Source organism: Thermobia domestica, chromosome 17, assembly GCF_964235325.1.
Source record: "Thermobia domestica chromosome 17, izTheDome1.hap1.1, whole genome shotgun sequence".
Classification (NCBI taxonomy): Eukaryota; Metazoa; Arthropoda; class Insecta; order Zygentoma; family Lepismatidae; genus Thermobia; species Thermobia domestica.
This window is the reverse complement of record NC_137470.1, coordinates 72,178,139-72,194,485: the sequence shown is the minus strand read 5'-3', so window position 1 is coordinate 72,194,485 and position 16,347 is coordinate 72,178,139. Positions and strand designations below refer to the sequence as shown.

Genomic DNA, 16,347 nt, shown 5'->3' with positions numbered 1-16,347 from the left:
CCTGGGAGTGTTTTTAGTTATTCACTTTGAACTTAGGGTGGTGAGGAGGAGGAATTAAAAAAAAAAAAAAAAAAAAAAAAAAACTCATCAACCAAACGACCAATCTCGATCAAATTTTCAACAGATGACGTTCATGCCTGGGATGGATTTTACCATTTCACTTTGACGGAACAACGTAGGGGATGGGGAAGAGATGGAGATATACAAAAATCAATAAATATAAAAATAAAGGTGACCATGTTCGTGAGTTAATAACTCGAACCACCCGATCGATCTCAATCAAACTTTCAACATAGATAAGGTTCGGACATGGAATGTTTTCATTATTTTACTTTGACGGCACAATGTAGGGAAGGGAAAGGGGGGACATATATGTAAAGAAAATAAAAATAAAAGTGATGACTTTGTGACTCCATCACACTTAAACCACCGAACCGATTTTAATCAAATTATCAACATAGATGAGGTTCGCACCTGGGATGGTTTTTATCATATTCCTTTGACGGTAGAACTTAGGGTAGGAGGATGGGAGGGGAGAGATATATAAAAATAAATAAAACTTAATATCTCTTGAACCACCTGACCGATCTAGATCAAATTTTCATCAACTTAGATGAAGTTCGAATCTGATATGGTTTTTGTCATATCTCTTTGATGTGTAATCATGTTAAATCACTCAGACAACAATAGCGTCCTGCGCTTGCGCAGGACGTGAGGGTTTGCTAGTTTCTTTTAATCGGCCTTCATAATTACACTAATCGTTCAACGTCTTCTTTTATATTTTTAAAATGCAGTATAGTCTTACTTTCTTACTGTAAATAATTATTATGAATCAAACTTCCTGTATTTGGAATACAACAAAACACTAGTACCAAACAATAACTATCTACTAACTATATCTTTATTATTTCGGCATCCTGGTACTCATAAACAAGTAAATATATATCTCATAATTTAGCTTATCATTTTGATTGCTTACAATCAACAAACCTGGCTGTTTTTTTTTTTCTGTAGCATCTGCATTTTTGATTTAATTTATTGTTGTTCTTTCAAAGCTTGAAATTTTAACATCTTTTCGCGCTGCACAAACTTCTTCGTTTCTAAAGATAATCTTCCATTTTCAGTCTTTTTCTTGCTGTCTTCTTTCTTTAAGGTGTTCTTCGTATCTTCTGAGAGTAGCTAAATTTCCCTGATTCTTCTGTGAAATACAACAATTCTTCAAGATTTTAGGCTTTGAATGATTTCCACGATTCATTTTAACGTCCCTGATTTTCCCTGACCTTTACTGACTTTCAAGGTCAGTTTGAACCCTGTTGTATCTTTAACGACAATCTGGACACCGCTCTACTTACATAATTTTCCTCTTATGGACTTCAACTAATTACCGAATATTCGTAGGAGAATAACAAGAATGAACTGACAAAATACGACACGTATGGCGTTTGCTTAATCATGCGAAATTACTCATATTTCCACTCAGACTTCGTCTAATTATCTTGTTTTTGATAATACCAACATTGTATTTTACATTTTCCACAACAACTGGATCAACAGTAGTACCTGTGTAAACATTACCTGTAACGGCCTAGCTCCTGAATCCACACCCATATATGAACAACTGTCAATAGGTGAGAGGGAATGTAATGTTAACAAAGCTTCTGCAACTTTGACAGAAAAATATACAATTCCTGCTACAATTGGAACTTTCCCATCGACAGCTAAAGGATCTGAAAAGAGATGAAACGTGATTATAACGACTAGTAGTTCGGCCCAGACATTCAGCTCGCTGTAAACTATAGGTTAAAACCAATCTTAGTTAATAGTTATAATTGTTTACATTTAATTTCTTTTAAGTTTGCCCACCAACTAACTTGCGACTACTATTAAATACTCGAATCTAAATAATGTTACAGCTCTTGTCTTAATGATCTCCAGAAAGAACAAATCTTAAAAGCCACGATTTTAAGTATGATACCCCATCATGAACAACGAAGGGAAGGGAAAGAGCACTCACACTCAGAAAGGAATAAACACTATAAATACAATTTCTGTATTTTTTCTTTCTTTAAGTAATAATCTATTATGTTAGTGAAAGATAACGCAAACGAATCTACAGAGGAAATATGGTAATCCTTTTTATAGAATTAAATATCGAGCTCAATCTCAATATATGAGTTTAAAAATGTGGAAAGAGAACTTGTTTCCACCTTTAATGATAAAGAACCTGTTTGTGACAAAGACAAGACTGGTTTTCATATCATATCAATAATAACTAACTAAATGGAACAGGTGTTTACTGCTGTTCTTGTATTTGACAACAATCAAATAATTCATGCTGGGATTTGTTTGACCATTTGCTTTAGCACTGTCCATGTGACCTTAAACTAATGCGATCAAAACATAATTTATGAATGTAGTATTCAAACAAATCAGCTCAGTAAATTTAATTATCATCATGAAGTCTGTTTCCAACAAGAAATATGTATTTTAAATAATGTAGTTATGACAGATTTTGCCACCCCATGCAAATGCACATGTTGCACATATGGTAGAGTCGCCCTGCTGTTATCACTATCCCTTTGCAAATATTAAACTGAAGCAAGTTTAAGCTTCATTTAAATCGTAACAATATATTACTGTAGAAATACATGAATATTAATGTTGAAATGTAAATATGGTTAAGGCCTTGTTCTATTTTGAAGTAATTGAATTGAAACAGTGCAGTTTTAAGTTGCAATTAAACCGTCACGTTTGTTTTAAACCTGAAAACTGCCTAACGCTAGCGGATCAATTGGCGTCAAGCGGGCAACGCATGTAACGACATCTATTAGGACGACTTTGAACTATTAGGAATTTACACTGGCGTCTCTGGCATGTAAAATTTTGGGAGGGACATCAAGGAAAGTGATTTAAATGGTACTACCTAACCTAGCCTACACTAAATGATATATAGTATCAAGTGTAGGTTCATTCCTTTTTTCGTCGCCGTTTTCTTTCTTCGATTCCGTTTGTTCCTCTCTGCTTATCTCCACGGACCCCCTGAGACTCTGAACTTTGTTATAATCGTTTCACAGCCTGAATATTATAATCCAAATAAGTACAATTATTATCATTTATATTAATCTGTTGTTAGTAAATAAATTGTTAGAATAAAATATTGAAAATTTTTTAATTCAAAATATTGGGGGAGACGCGTCCCTCTCGTTCCTCCCCCCCACCAGAGATGCCCGTGGGAATTAATGTTACACACAGAAGGACACGTTTTTGTACTATAATAAGGAAAATGAAGCATTGACAAAAATTAACGTGTTGGAAGTTAATTTGGAATACCTAGCTTAGAGACAATTTTTCAGGAACCTATGAAAGTTCTGTCCAATTATTACCCTTAAAAAAAAAAAAAAAAAAAATGTTAAGATGTACTTGGAAAATCAGAAACACACTCCAACAGCAGCAAAAATCAGGTCAAGAACTGCAGTAGCCAAAGAGCCACTTAACAAGAAAAGATCACCCTTAACTAACAGGCTTAATGTTGGACCAACGAGAAAGCTGGTCAAATGTTCTATATGGAGTATTGCATTGTGTGGTTCAGAGGCGTGGACATTACGGAAGATAAGAGAATAAATATTTAGAGAGCTTCGAAATGTGGTGTTGGAAGAAGATGGAGAAGACAAAATGGACGGAGAAAGAACCAAAAGAAGATGTTTTGAAACAAAATGAAATGAAATAAAATCTTTGAGTGTTACGTCCCACGGTTATGCCGGTTAGGCTAAAGGAGACGGTGATGATGAGAGATGAGTGAAATGGTGGAATGAAGAAAGTGGGAGGAAACGGGAGAACCCCGAGAAAACCCACGAGCACGGTGTTTGTCCACCACAAAGTTCACTTGGCAGGGGCTGGGATCGAACCCGGGACCCCAAGCACCAGAGGTGAACGCTCTACCACTGAGCCACCGCGCCCCCTGTTTTGAAACAAGAGGAGACAAGAAGACGTTTTTATCCAACATCCTTTGCAGGAAGGCCAATTGAATTAGACATATCTTACGAAGAAACTGTCTATTTCATAACGCCGTAGAAGGAAAGATGAAAGGAACGCGAGGAGTAGGAAGAAGAACACAACTGATGATTCGAAACAGAGAAGAAACTATTAGAAGTTGAAAGATAAAGCTGAAGATCGAGAAACATAGAAAAAAAAAAAAAAAACATTATTTCCAGATCCAAACCTACGTTAGAAAAAAGAAATAATAATAATAATAATAAAAAACTCATTAGTACCAGGACCTTTAGACAGGCAGAATACTTAATAATAATACTATTATTTTAGATTTGTTTAAATTCTCATCTTATAATTTTCTTAATCTTTCAATCAATTTCATTGATTCACATTATATATTACTCTCTCCATTAACTATTTTTTCTTCCCTACAGCGTTATCTACCAACCATGTCTCTCGATTTAGTCTTTCTGCACTGAACCTCTGAACTTTCAATCTGGCAGGCAACACAATCAAGTGACTCTGGAAACCAATATAGTACTGAATCTCATTTCTTTACTAACTCTTTCTTCGAATGTCATCACCTTTCAGGGTTGGACCCACCTGAAAAAACCCACTTTAAAACCCACCTGGGTTTTTGAGCTTTTTGTTAGTGTATTATTGGTACAACTAAGGTGATCACATTGAAAGTGATTTTTATCAGATTTTAGACTTTTCCTTGGAGAATCAGGTGCTTTCACGTTAAGGTATACAACATTTAAGATGAGACCTTTATAAAGTTCTGAATGCGCTGAATGAATTAAGAAAAAAAAAGAAGTTTAGCCTGAGATAGTTATAGAACAAATTAATGTATGGATTATGCTTATAGCCTATTCGAAGTAAAATATGCAGTTTTGTACTTTAGAAAATACTTTCCGCAAATAGTGTTCTCGTGGTTTCGGCGACAGCGAGGGACGTTATCACTCATACGTTTGAGGGGTTTAAGGCCATAGGTGCCTGTACTAATAATAAATATATATATATACATTAGTAAAACCATAAGTATTATTTCTTACGTTTGATGTAAAACACAAGTATTCTTCAGTAAAATTTGGTTTTCCAACAACAGCATTTTAGTTCAGTCATTTGTTGCTACTCTCCAAATAAGCATTCTGTAGAGTCAACACAAGCAATAGCGTAAAAATTCTTCTAAAATTTAAGAAGCTTAATGCTCGGAGTTCCGAAGACTATGTAACGCTTACTATTTCAAGTGTTGAATTCAAATTTCCGTACTAGTGGAAGTTTCGATGTTCAGTAAAGAAACCTGTATTTTCGAAAAAAAAAATTGCCTGGTGAAAGAAGCGGTCGGGAAATTCCCGCAATTGTACGCAGAAGCATCGGAAATGAACACTTCAACAATAAAACTATTTGTTTTAAGCTGGAGGATATTTAATTTCATTTAAGACATTTTGGAACAATTACTTTATAAAATATGAATTATATCTTTGTTAAATGTTTTAAATTAATTTTCAGGAAAGAACCGTCTTGCAACAAGTGCTCGGCAAATTCCCGTAATTGAACGCACAAATTATCGGAAGTGAACTTCAACAGTAAAGCCATTTATTTTACGCTGGAAGATGTTTATTTCATATAAGACATTTTGAAACATTTATTTATTTTATACAACATGAAATGTATCTTTGTTTTAAATTAATAGACCCTTTTGGTATTCATATTTGGGGAACGTCAGTCAGGCTTCTGGATGACTTGATCTATATTTGTTCGTTTGTCTGCCAAGCTCCTTCATGGCTAAGCGGTTAGCGTACGCGTCTTCGGCGTGGGCGACCCGGGTTCGATTCCCGGCCGGAGCTCATGTGGTTCGGATTACACGTTATTCAGTAGGTCCCGTCTCATATAGCCTCGCTGCTGAAAGGGACGTTAAACACAAAATCAACTCAACTAGTTTGTCTGCCTCTGCTACACACACTACAGGGTGCAACTATCGATCTTTTAAGTTAAAATTTTCAGAGTACAAGCACGAGACACTCTAAATTTCCTGTATAGATTTTGGCGGCATACCAACGTAAAATTTCAAAATGGCGGCATTTTTTTTCAAAATAGCAAGTATCCACGCTACAAAGGGCAATTTTCAGTTTTTTAAGTTGAAATTTTGAGGGTGGAAGCACGAGATATGATAAATTTGCTGTATAGATTTTCTCCGCGATCCAATGTAAAATTTCAAAATGGCGGCCACTTTCCTAAAACAGCAGTGAATAGAAAATTGTTGCAAGTTGTGACAATGACAATCTTGAAATATAAATCACATTTTAACACTTTTACTCTAAAGACATTGAAATATTTCTAAAAAACCGGTTGAACCGAAAACACCCAATTAAACCCGAAAATACCCAATTAAACCTGAAAATACCCGAAAAAACCATATGGGCCTAGGTGGGTTGGGCTTTTTCAAAAAAGCCCGGGTTTTTTCAAACCCTGTCACCTTTGTATGTAAATTATTAGCACTTTTGGTGAAGCGTCAGCAAAAGTGCTAATAATACACGTGTTGTGTCCATGTTGAAATGCTTTCATCTTGTTTCTTGTAGAATAAAATAAATTATACACAAAACTCCACACGCAGTAAAAAACTACTTACCTATTATATCATGATCTGCACAATAGAAAATATTCTCAATATATCCTTCAGAGTCAGTACGAACGACACCATGCTGTGTAGCATAATCAAGGTCTCCCGGAACACAAAACATATATGCATCACAATTTGTGGGCGGAGAATATGGAATGTCGAAGCTCCCACTAAGGAGCATATCGGTACTACAAACCCATACACCAGGAGCTGATTTTAACTGTAAAGAGATTTCAACATATTAAAACAAAAACTTAGGATTATTTGTGCATGAGTGTTCAACATTATGATTTTGCGCGGGAGACCCGGGTTCGATTCTCGGTGAAAGTTCATGTGGTTCAAAGCTCACATTAAGCTGTCGATCCGCGTCTCATATAGATTTGCTGTCAAAAGTGTCATTACACTCAAATTTAACCAAGCAACCATTATGCTATGGGAAGTTTAAGATCTGATCTGAATAAAAAATCTGAAAACAAGCTAATTAAAACTTAATTTCCACTTAAATTTCTAAAATATAGTGCAACGGTATTTTATTTTTTATTATTTATTTATTTATTTTTTTAGAAACTTATTTCCTTTGTCAGTTTGCAAGTGTTAATTTTAATAATCTTTTTAACAGAATTTTCAGTCAAAAGGGTAGATTTCTATGTTCGTCTTAGAACCAAACGTGAGTCAGTATTCTGTAACGTGTTAATCTGTGCTGTTTCAATAGGCCTATCTTGTGTTATGAAAGAAAAACAAAATAAATTGAATGAATGAAAGAAAAAGAATATCTATCTTTCTAATATGTTCGCATGAAGCAATTACAGACAGAAAATAAGAACTGCTCTTCCCTCTACTACCTGTCATCATAAGCCAAACACTTTCGGTCTACCCATTTCAAATATACATCTGTGTTTATCAGCGAGATAGAACAAGATTTAAAAATCGTATACCGTATTGGACAAGTATACATATACAGGGTAATTCAAGAGGAATGTCACATAATTTGTGAGGTGATTTTACGTCAAAATAAACTGAAAAAGTCCTATGAACATGTGTCCGATCTTCCATCGTTACGGAACTAGAGCGGGTTGAAGACTACCCACATCCATGAATGATTATGAAAACAAGTGTGATTATTACTTACCAAAATGCTATGTAGGTGCTGTGGTGGATAGAACAGGTTTCATCTCCGATTGTATTCCTCTATTGCAAACAGAAGGGTCAGATCTAGAACGCCCGGTTTCAATATCCAATCCCCATAATATGAAAGTCTACCATAGTTTTACATTTCTTTATTTTCTGTATTTGGAAGAGAATATGTTACGTATCAAATGACAATTGATCACGAACTACTTACATGTGCACAAAATGTTATAAGATATTCCAAGTTTGTGAGGATTCCACTGCCTACTTTCTTTCTTTTTTCGCCTTGCCATGATGGTCTAGGTGAAGGAATAAATCCTCGACCTCCAGGTTCATACACATAATGCCTTCCGTGATGAAGAATGATGATAGATGCCTCTTGAAGAATGTCTACAGACACCTACCAATATAAATACAATAACTGAACCAAACTCACCATGAACCACAACAAATAACAATGATAAAATGTACGAGGTGCTACCCAAAATATCTGATAATTTTTTTTTACCGGGCAAACTAGTAGCAGTACGACACTCCGTCGCTAGATGCCTCGAGGTACATATATTTGCTACTGCACCACAAAGTTGTGTCATCTTTGGTGCACTCAGTTGAGACTTGTAGTGGTGCGTGTCAGGACGTGTTTCGGTGCTTCTGCGATATGTTAAATGGCTGATGTTAAGGAGCAACGGATTTGCGTCAAATTCTGTGTCAAGTTGAAGAAAACTGCAGCCGAAACCCACCCCATGCTGAAAGAGGCATTTGGTGAGAGTGCACTGAGTCCAGCAAGAACATTTGAGTGATTCAAGCGTTTCAAAGAAGACCTCGAATCTTTGGAAGATGACAAACGTTCTGGTCGATCATCAACATGCACAACACCGGAAATGATAATGAAAGTGCGTGATGTGATTCGCGAAGACAGAAGGCAGACATTTCACGATGTTTGTAACAGACTTCGACTGTCGCACGGTACATGTCAACGAATTCTATCCGATGAACTGAACATGAGACGAATTGCATCGAAGTTCGTCCCTCGCCTTCTCAGCATCTACCAAAAAAAAAAAAAAAAAAAAAAAAAAAAAAAAAAAAAAAAAAAAAATCTCAGGATTCAGACGTGCACTGAGGTGCAACAAAGAGTTCGAGAGTGGCCAAACTTCTCATCCACAGTCATTACAGATTATGAATCTTGGCTCTATGGTTATGGCCCGGAAACGAAGCAGCAATCATTACAATTGGAAGGTGCAATCCTCTTCAAGGCCGAAAAAAGCTCAACAAGTTTGCAGCAACATCAAGTAGATGCAGATAACTTTTTTCGACATTTGAGGAATTGTGCATACGGAGTTTGTTCCGCCTGTCAACAGTAAGTTTTACTGCGAGGTTTTAAAAAGACTGAGGAAAGATGCTCACCGAAAACGGGCAGAGCTGTGGCAAAGGAAAGACTGGTTGCTGCACCATGACACCGCAACCACGCACACCTTGCTCGTTGTGAGGGAATTCCTGGCCAAAAACAAAACGGCAACGGTCTCCCACCCTCCCTACTGCCGTGACCTAGCCCCGTGCGACTTCTACCTGTTCCCGAAGATGGAACTCGCGTTAAAAGGGCGACATTTTGACTTACTGAAGACATCCAGGTGGAATCACAACGGGTCCTGAACACCCTTCACCCTGCGGACTTCCACGAGTGCTTCCAAAAGTCGGAAAACGCTGGGATCATTGCATACATGCTGAAGGGGACTACTTTGATGGAGGACATTAAGATGTAAGTATAATTTTCTGATAATTACAATGAAATTGTCGGATATTTTGGGTAGCAGCTCGTACGTATCATTATGATCAGAGGAATACATTGCAAAGCCATCAAGTTTCCTTAAATGGCTTTTCTAAAATTAGGTACTAGAACAAATTGTATGAATTTATTTCACTTATTTCTTCCTCTTTTTTCACATCTATGGACAATGTTCTACAACTTTTAATAAAAAGTCTTACATTTGAACAATAACTACTACTGACAAAGATTGATTAATTTGAAGTTCAGCGTCTCGTTTAGTATTGAAGCTATATGAGACATGGTTGCAATTTCTATCAACAAGTTCGTTGTATGCACAAAATTACCTTCCGTGCTGGATTATTGCACGTCAGTTCATCCAGCGAAAAACCGAAATGTCACCCACCGACTCAGATTGCAATGATATTTGGTACACTTGGTCTACAGCCATCAAAACTAACTTGTGCAAAAGTTAAGAGCTCTCGCTCAACTCATTCCCATGTTATGATCCATCAAAATTTGGACATGGTAGGCAAAATATTCTACTCGCGACAGCCGGAAATGGTGCATCGAGGTTTAAAATTGCACTAGTAACATGCTGACATGAATCCTTTGAGGCAACAGATCTATACATTCTGATGCAAAATTCCGCGGTGGCTCAGTGGTAGAGCGTTCACCTCCGGTGCTTGAGGTCCTGGGTTCGATCCCAGGCCCCGCCAAGTGAACTTTGTGGTGGACAAACACCGTGTGCGTGGGTTTTCTCGGGGTTCTCCCGTTTCCTCCCACTTTCTTCATTCCACCATTTCATTCATTACTCATTATCACCGTCTCCTTTAGCCTAACCGGCATAACCGTGGGACGTAAAACAAAGATTTCATTTCATTTCATTTCTGATGCAAAATTGTCTGTATATTCCAAACCTGTGGTAAGATTTGTCATAGTATCAACCTAAAGTGCAGTTTTGTACAAACAACGAGTAAAAAGTATGCTTGAAAAAGGAGCCTTAACTAGAAGTACAAAAAGGGCACTATTTCAAAAAGTACCAAGTTCTAATTCCTAGATATTCTGAAAGAGGATGAAATTTCCTATAGAATGAAATGAAAATCGTTTTACGTATTTGAGTGTGTACTACAGGGTGACCCAAAAGTGTGGAAACGCCCAAATGAAATCCAAACCGTTCAGAATTGGGGAAAAAGAAAAAAAAGTGATGATAACAGACGAGGGATAAAATTTTTTGAGACATATGGCACCATCGGCTACCATTTTGAAATGGCGGTAACATTTTTTAATGGGAAACTATCGTGTGATACATCAAATAGAACTGAAATATTTCCAGGAATCCAGTGGTGAAATGTTTTTGACTCTATGATCAACCATTGTTTTAACCGATTTCAACCTATTTTCTTTTGTTTGAGGTGACGTAACACGAATGGCATTAACAAGGGATGAGCGAATAGAGACCGTGTTGATCTCAGGAAAGGACAGCAGCAGATAGATAGCAGACGATTTCAACACTCGTCACCCAGAACGGGAGCCCATTTCCCATAGTTATAGTGCAGTGTGCAAAGTTATAGGAAATTTAAGGAAATGGATGAACTGACATGGAATGACCCTGCTGAGATTTTGGTATTAGAATTGGGTATTACTCGACCAGTCAAAGAGTATCGGTGGCCAGTTTTGCATTTAAAATGCAACCATAGCCACCACCCGGTTAACTTGTAAGCTTATCGTCCTACTCATTATAAATCACCTCACGAATATGGTAAACTTAAGACATAAAATCGGTTCGAAGTTATTCTCTGAATATTATAAGTGTACTGTGTCACCTACAATAATGCTAGTTCGGCGTTGATTTAGTAATTAGTTTTAAACAATACCGAGTGCCCCAAAAGTAGGTATATAGACAAACATCGATCAAATATGACATTTTAATTTATTAAGATAATGAATTTAATTGCTTTGGTTTGTTCTGAGCTTAAGATATAAGCTAAAATAAATTAAGCATAGATAAGGAAAAAACTAAGTCAATACCTCTATGGATAACAATAAGTAAATGATATAAAATGTCATGACCGATCAGTACGGGACTGTATACTTACAAGGGTCGTAAAAGTTTGACCGGGACTTTCATTTCTTCAGAGGAAACAGACAGCACGAGAAGCACCAAACTGTGTCAGGTTTTCAAAGTATTGTCCGTGCGCGTCGAGGCACCGTTGCCATCGTTGTGGCAGCTCCCTGATTCCTTTGGCGTTGAAAGAACTTAGTTGTTGTCGTAGCCACTGGAGGACATCGTTTTGCAGTGCTTCATCCGTCGTGAATTTCTTCCCTCCCAGATGGTCATTAAGGGGTGCAAACAAGTGATAATCACTGGGGGCTAAATCTGGACTGTAGGGGTTGGGGCAGAACTTCCCAGCGCATTTCGGCCAGAGTTGTTATTGTCACATTGGCCGTGTGAGGGCGGGCATTGTCATGGAGGACAACTACATTCAGGGCGGACAACTACTTCTGCAAACGTTGCAGTATCCCTTCTTTCAACTAATACTGTAAAAGTTTGTCGCGTGTTCCTGTCAATGAGATCTGATCAAGCGAGAAAATAATATTTTAAACTAAGTATTTTAAATCCCTTGAAAAAAATTGAAATGTCAAACGAAAGCTTTTTATTGAAGAAAAAAAAAAAAACTACACTCCTCAAATCAGTAGCTAGAAAAGAGAATTGAAACAAATGAAAGTTTCTCTAACTGGAAAGCACTCACTTTCTATTCTACGTGTACGTTAAAGAGTAAAACAAATTTTTGTAGGACTTTACACATGTTTGATGTGTGCAATCGTACACTTAAGCTTTGTTGTATGTAAAGTTATATGTATTACGATTACAAATGTTGACTGTGTTTACACAAAACATTAACCTAAAATGAAACAATTCTTTATTTTCAACGGACTTAGAACGTTCGTTACTGAAGTGAAAGAGAGAAAGAGAGTGAGTGAGTAAGAGATAGAGAGAGAAAGAAAGAGTGAGACAGAGAAAGAGACAGAGGGAGTGAGAGTAAGAGAAAGAGAGTGAGTGAGTAAGAGATAGAGAGAGAAAGAAAGAGTGAGTGAGAGAGAGTGAGACAGAGAAAGAGACAGAGGGAGTGAGAGTAAGAGAGAGTGAGTGAGTAAGAGATAGAGAGAGAAAGAAAGAGTGAGTGAGAGAGAGTGAGAGTAAGAGAGAGAGAGAGAGAGAGAGAGAGAGAGAGAGAGAGAGAGAGAGAGAGAGAGAGAGAGAGAGAGAGAGAGTTAGTTTTGCGCTTTTGAGCCCTCCATTCGATAGAGCAGCGTTTCCCAACCGGTGTGTCGCGGCACACTGGTGTGCCGCGACGAATCGAAACAAACTTATTAATTTTATAGCAATTAAATTGCAAAACGTAGGGAAAAAATGTATATTTGAATTTCACAATGAACCTCTAATATGAATTTACAATTTTAAGTTTCATACTGGGTTACTGTTCTGTACATTTCTAATGTTGAAAAAAGTATTTGTTATCATTGTTATGAACATTATTGCTTCTTTATTCTTGCAGACTATTTCATAACTTGAAAATTTAAAATATCATTCAATCCTTTCGACAAATTACCTACATTTCTGTTTTAAAAGTAAAAGAGATTTGTTCCTTCGTTCGTTATTTAGTGATCTTCCTTCTTAGTAAAAGGTTGGATACAGTTTTTAAAAAGAAAGAGTATTTTTAAAAACCTAAGTCCAATATTTCATTGTAATTGTTTTCTATTTTTAAATTAGAATGAAAAATAAGCATAATGATTTACAACGGGGAAAAACCAGTGATAGAGCTTTCTTCTCTCTGAGGAGATCAATAATCGCAGAAAAAATACCACTGTGTTTTATATTTACAAATAATATCTATAAGTGTGCCGCGAGAATTCAAGTATCACCCGTAGTGTGCTGCAAGTTGAAAAAGGTTGAGAAACGCTGCGATAGAGCATCAAAAACTATCTGAGACGATGATACAATTTTTCACGTCACTCTTACCGTTCCCGAGATATTGGCCAAAAAATGGCCGAGTCCCGGAGATTTAAGGGGCCATACCTCAGGAACACTAAGTAAGTCATAAAGATATCATATTGGTATTGATAAAAATCTAAAAGGATGCTGAACATTTTGGTACGAAAGAATAACCGGTGGCCACTGGCTAACTCGCCACCGTTTCTAACATTTTGGCCAAAAAATTTCGATTTTCGGGAGATTTAAGGAGCCATATGTCGGGAATCGTAAGTCATAGAGAGATGATATTTTGCTAAATTTTGCAAGGAAGAGAAGAAGGTGCAGATAAAAAAAATTACATTTAGGAACAATCACAGTTATCCTTCCCGCTCCATCTCTCCATTCTTTTTAAGTTCGTTCTGGCAAAGCTTTAGGAGCATTCTCAACTGGTTAGTACTGGATTTCAATATAAAGTAACTTGTTAATATGAGTGCAGAGTAAATGTTGTTTAACAAACTTTGAATAACACTGGTTTCCATGGAAAAATGATCAATAAGGAAGTATTATTTGCTATTTCCATTTCCGGAAATCCTGCTATTTCTTCCACACGAGTTGCAGACTTTCAAATGTCTTACAAATTCCTGTGCAGAAGAAAATCTCTTAACCCGTTTCTTTCAACAGCAGATAGTAACCCTATGATACCATTTATGTACCCATATTTTTCAGCTAAAACTTGTAATATGTTGTCTCTTCTAGAACTTCTAAAAGAATGCCAATTTTCAAGGTGTTCCCCTGAGACTGGAACGTGTTAGTTTTAGTGCATGGGGCAACATGAGACAAAATCTGAGATGTAAGCTCGAGGAAGGGGTCAGAGGAGACTCGAACAGGAAGGAACACTTGCTTGACAGGTTTAAAGAAAAAGAGGAAAGGTGTACCCCCTGAAAATGGATTTAACGTGAACTAGAGTTTTCGAAATGTTAAGAGCATCCACAAACGAGAAAGTGTACTACGGGGAATATTTTCATAAGTAACCCGAAATTGAAGTAGTCTCGTTTCACCTTCTTCTGGGAGGATGGAAGCAATTTAAAAAATGTAAATTTATATTTCTAAAATTTCACAAAATTGTGAATCGAAAAAAGAATATGATTGGTCGACTATTTGATGTCCTAAGGAAGACACTTCCAAATGAAGATTCAGCTATGTTGAAACTATTTGCCAGAGCTAGGACATTCTTCAGAATTCGGTTTTTAAATAGAAAAACACGGTTGCTTCTGAGGGGGAATGTTCTTATGCGAAGACAATGGATGCAAAGCTGTTTTTTCAGTGTTGCACAATGCTAAGGTAAGTACGCATTGTGTCTGTATTTAGTCTTTATTTATTTACTTATTCGCATTTTTATAATTTGCTTTTCTTCTCAAAAACGGTACGCTGCAACACTGGCTTAGCACAAGATATTTGTTCCTGCTTCAACACGGTGACGTCGCACTACCACTGAAGAAAGTGGCTACGCAGAAACAACGAGTTATGAAGGGACGTATAAACGTGCGGGACAGTAGGGTCGACGGTTCTTGCTACAAGATCATAGAGAGATGGAAATTATTTTCTTGACCGAATGCTACAAATGTTGCAAGTATTTTCTTCAACTATTGATGCTACAGATACTCAGAGCAGTTAATGTCAAACGCAGCAGTTACCAAAATATTGAGTTTGTTAGTAACAAATGCAGCTAAGTAGGCACTGTTTTTACTAAAAAACTAGAAATACATCAGTAGGGTAAAAATTCATATCGTTGCCACTTTTCAAAGTCAGAATTACATATTTCGCAATACTACATCAGAATTTCACATAAAAGTAACCGCAGAATACAATATGTAGCAAATATGTATTTAAATTACCAATATGAGTAAGGCGACACAATTTGACTGCTTTTTTTCAAAGCATGTATACTCTAGCCTTTCTCGTGTTGAATAAACTATTACTCCATACATTTGTGGATCATGTGCACATATATAATAAGAACATTGTGCAAAGCCATGATATGTATTGACACAAATTTTCACGAATGAAATTCGACTTTTAAAATTAAGCATTCACATCGAAACACTTACAGTGCAAAGTCCGTTCACTGAACTAAGATATTCTGCTGCAATTAGCAAAGCGTTCAGTGTGGCTCCTCCGCTTCCAACACCTTCAAAGGGATCTTCCACCGCAAGACAAGGGATAGATTTCGGAATTCTTTCCTTCAGTTTCAACAAATTCAGTTCTACAATGAAAAATACAATGGTAAATTAATAGTTACGCAATTAGGAAACTTGACGATACATGTTAAATACCATAAGCTATGCTCCTACGTTAACTCGTTTATATTCTGAAAATAAAAACATACATTCCAAAGTACAAAATATCATTAGCTGCCATGACACTAAATCGAAATAAAGAATAATATCTGCTTATTCATGGGTTGAACACCAACATTCTTTAAGGTTAGTGTAAAGGGACAAGTTTAGCCGATAGATGTCACTAAAATCTTCGTATCTCTCCCATGTATTTTTTACCTTTCACGAAAATTTACAATTTCTTTTACAAATTTCAACCTACAGAGTTCAAATTTTTAGAGAAGGAAGTTCATAACCTATCAAAGGGAACAATTTGTGCCGATTTTTTATTTAGAATTTTCTTTATTGTTGAAACAGTTCCATTGTTAAAGATTTAGATAACCATTTCAACAATCAAGCAATTTAAACAATGAACAAAATTCTAAATAAAAAATCAGCATGGATTATTGCCTTCGATAGATTATGAAGTTCCTCTAGTTGAAATTTGTAAGAGAAATCGTGAATTTTCGTGAAAGGTAAAAAATATATGGGA

The 16,347-nt window shown here is 36.5% G+C and overlaps 1 protein-coding gene across 3 annotated transcripts in view; it reads right to left on the bottom strand.

The window, feature by feature from the left end:
* Positions 1–16,347, bottom strand: part of LOC145673717 (L-fucose kinase-like) — a 147,333-nt gene that overhangs the window by 114,901 nt on the left and 16,085 nt on the right. For all 3 annotated transcript variants that reach the window (XR_014128789.1, XM_081743431.1, XM_081743430.1), the window contains exons 3-6: positions 15,588–15,742; positions 7,956–8,141; positions 6,623–6,833; positions 1,576–1,727 (exon numbers count right to left, since the gene is read on the bottom strand). Coding sequence is in view for 2 of the 3 variants with exons in the window: in XM_081743431.1 (XP_081599557.1) it covers positions 1,576–1,727; positions 6,623–6,833; positions 7,956–8,141; positions 15,588–15,742 (704 nt within the window). In the remaining variant the exon portion in view is untranslated. The remainder of the gene's footprint in view (positions 1–1,575; positions 1,728–6,622; positions 6,834–7,955; positions 8,142–15,587; positions 15,743–16,347) is intronic.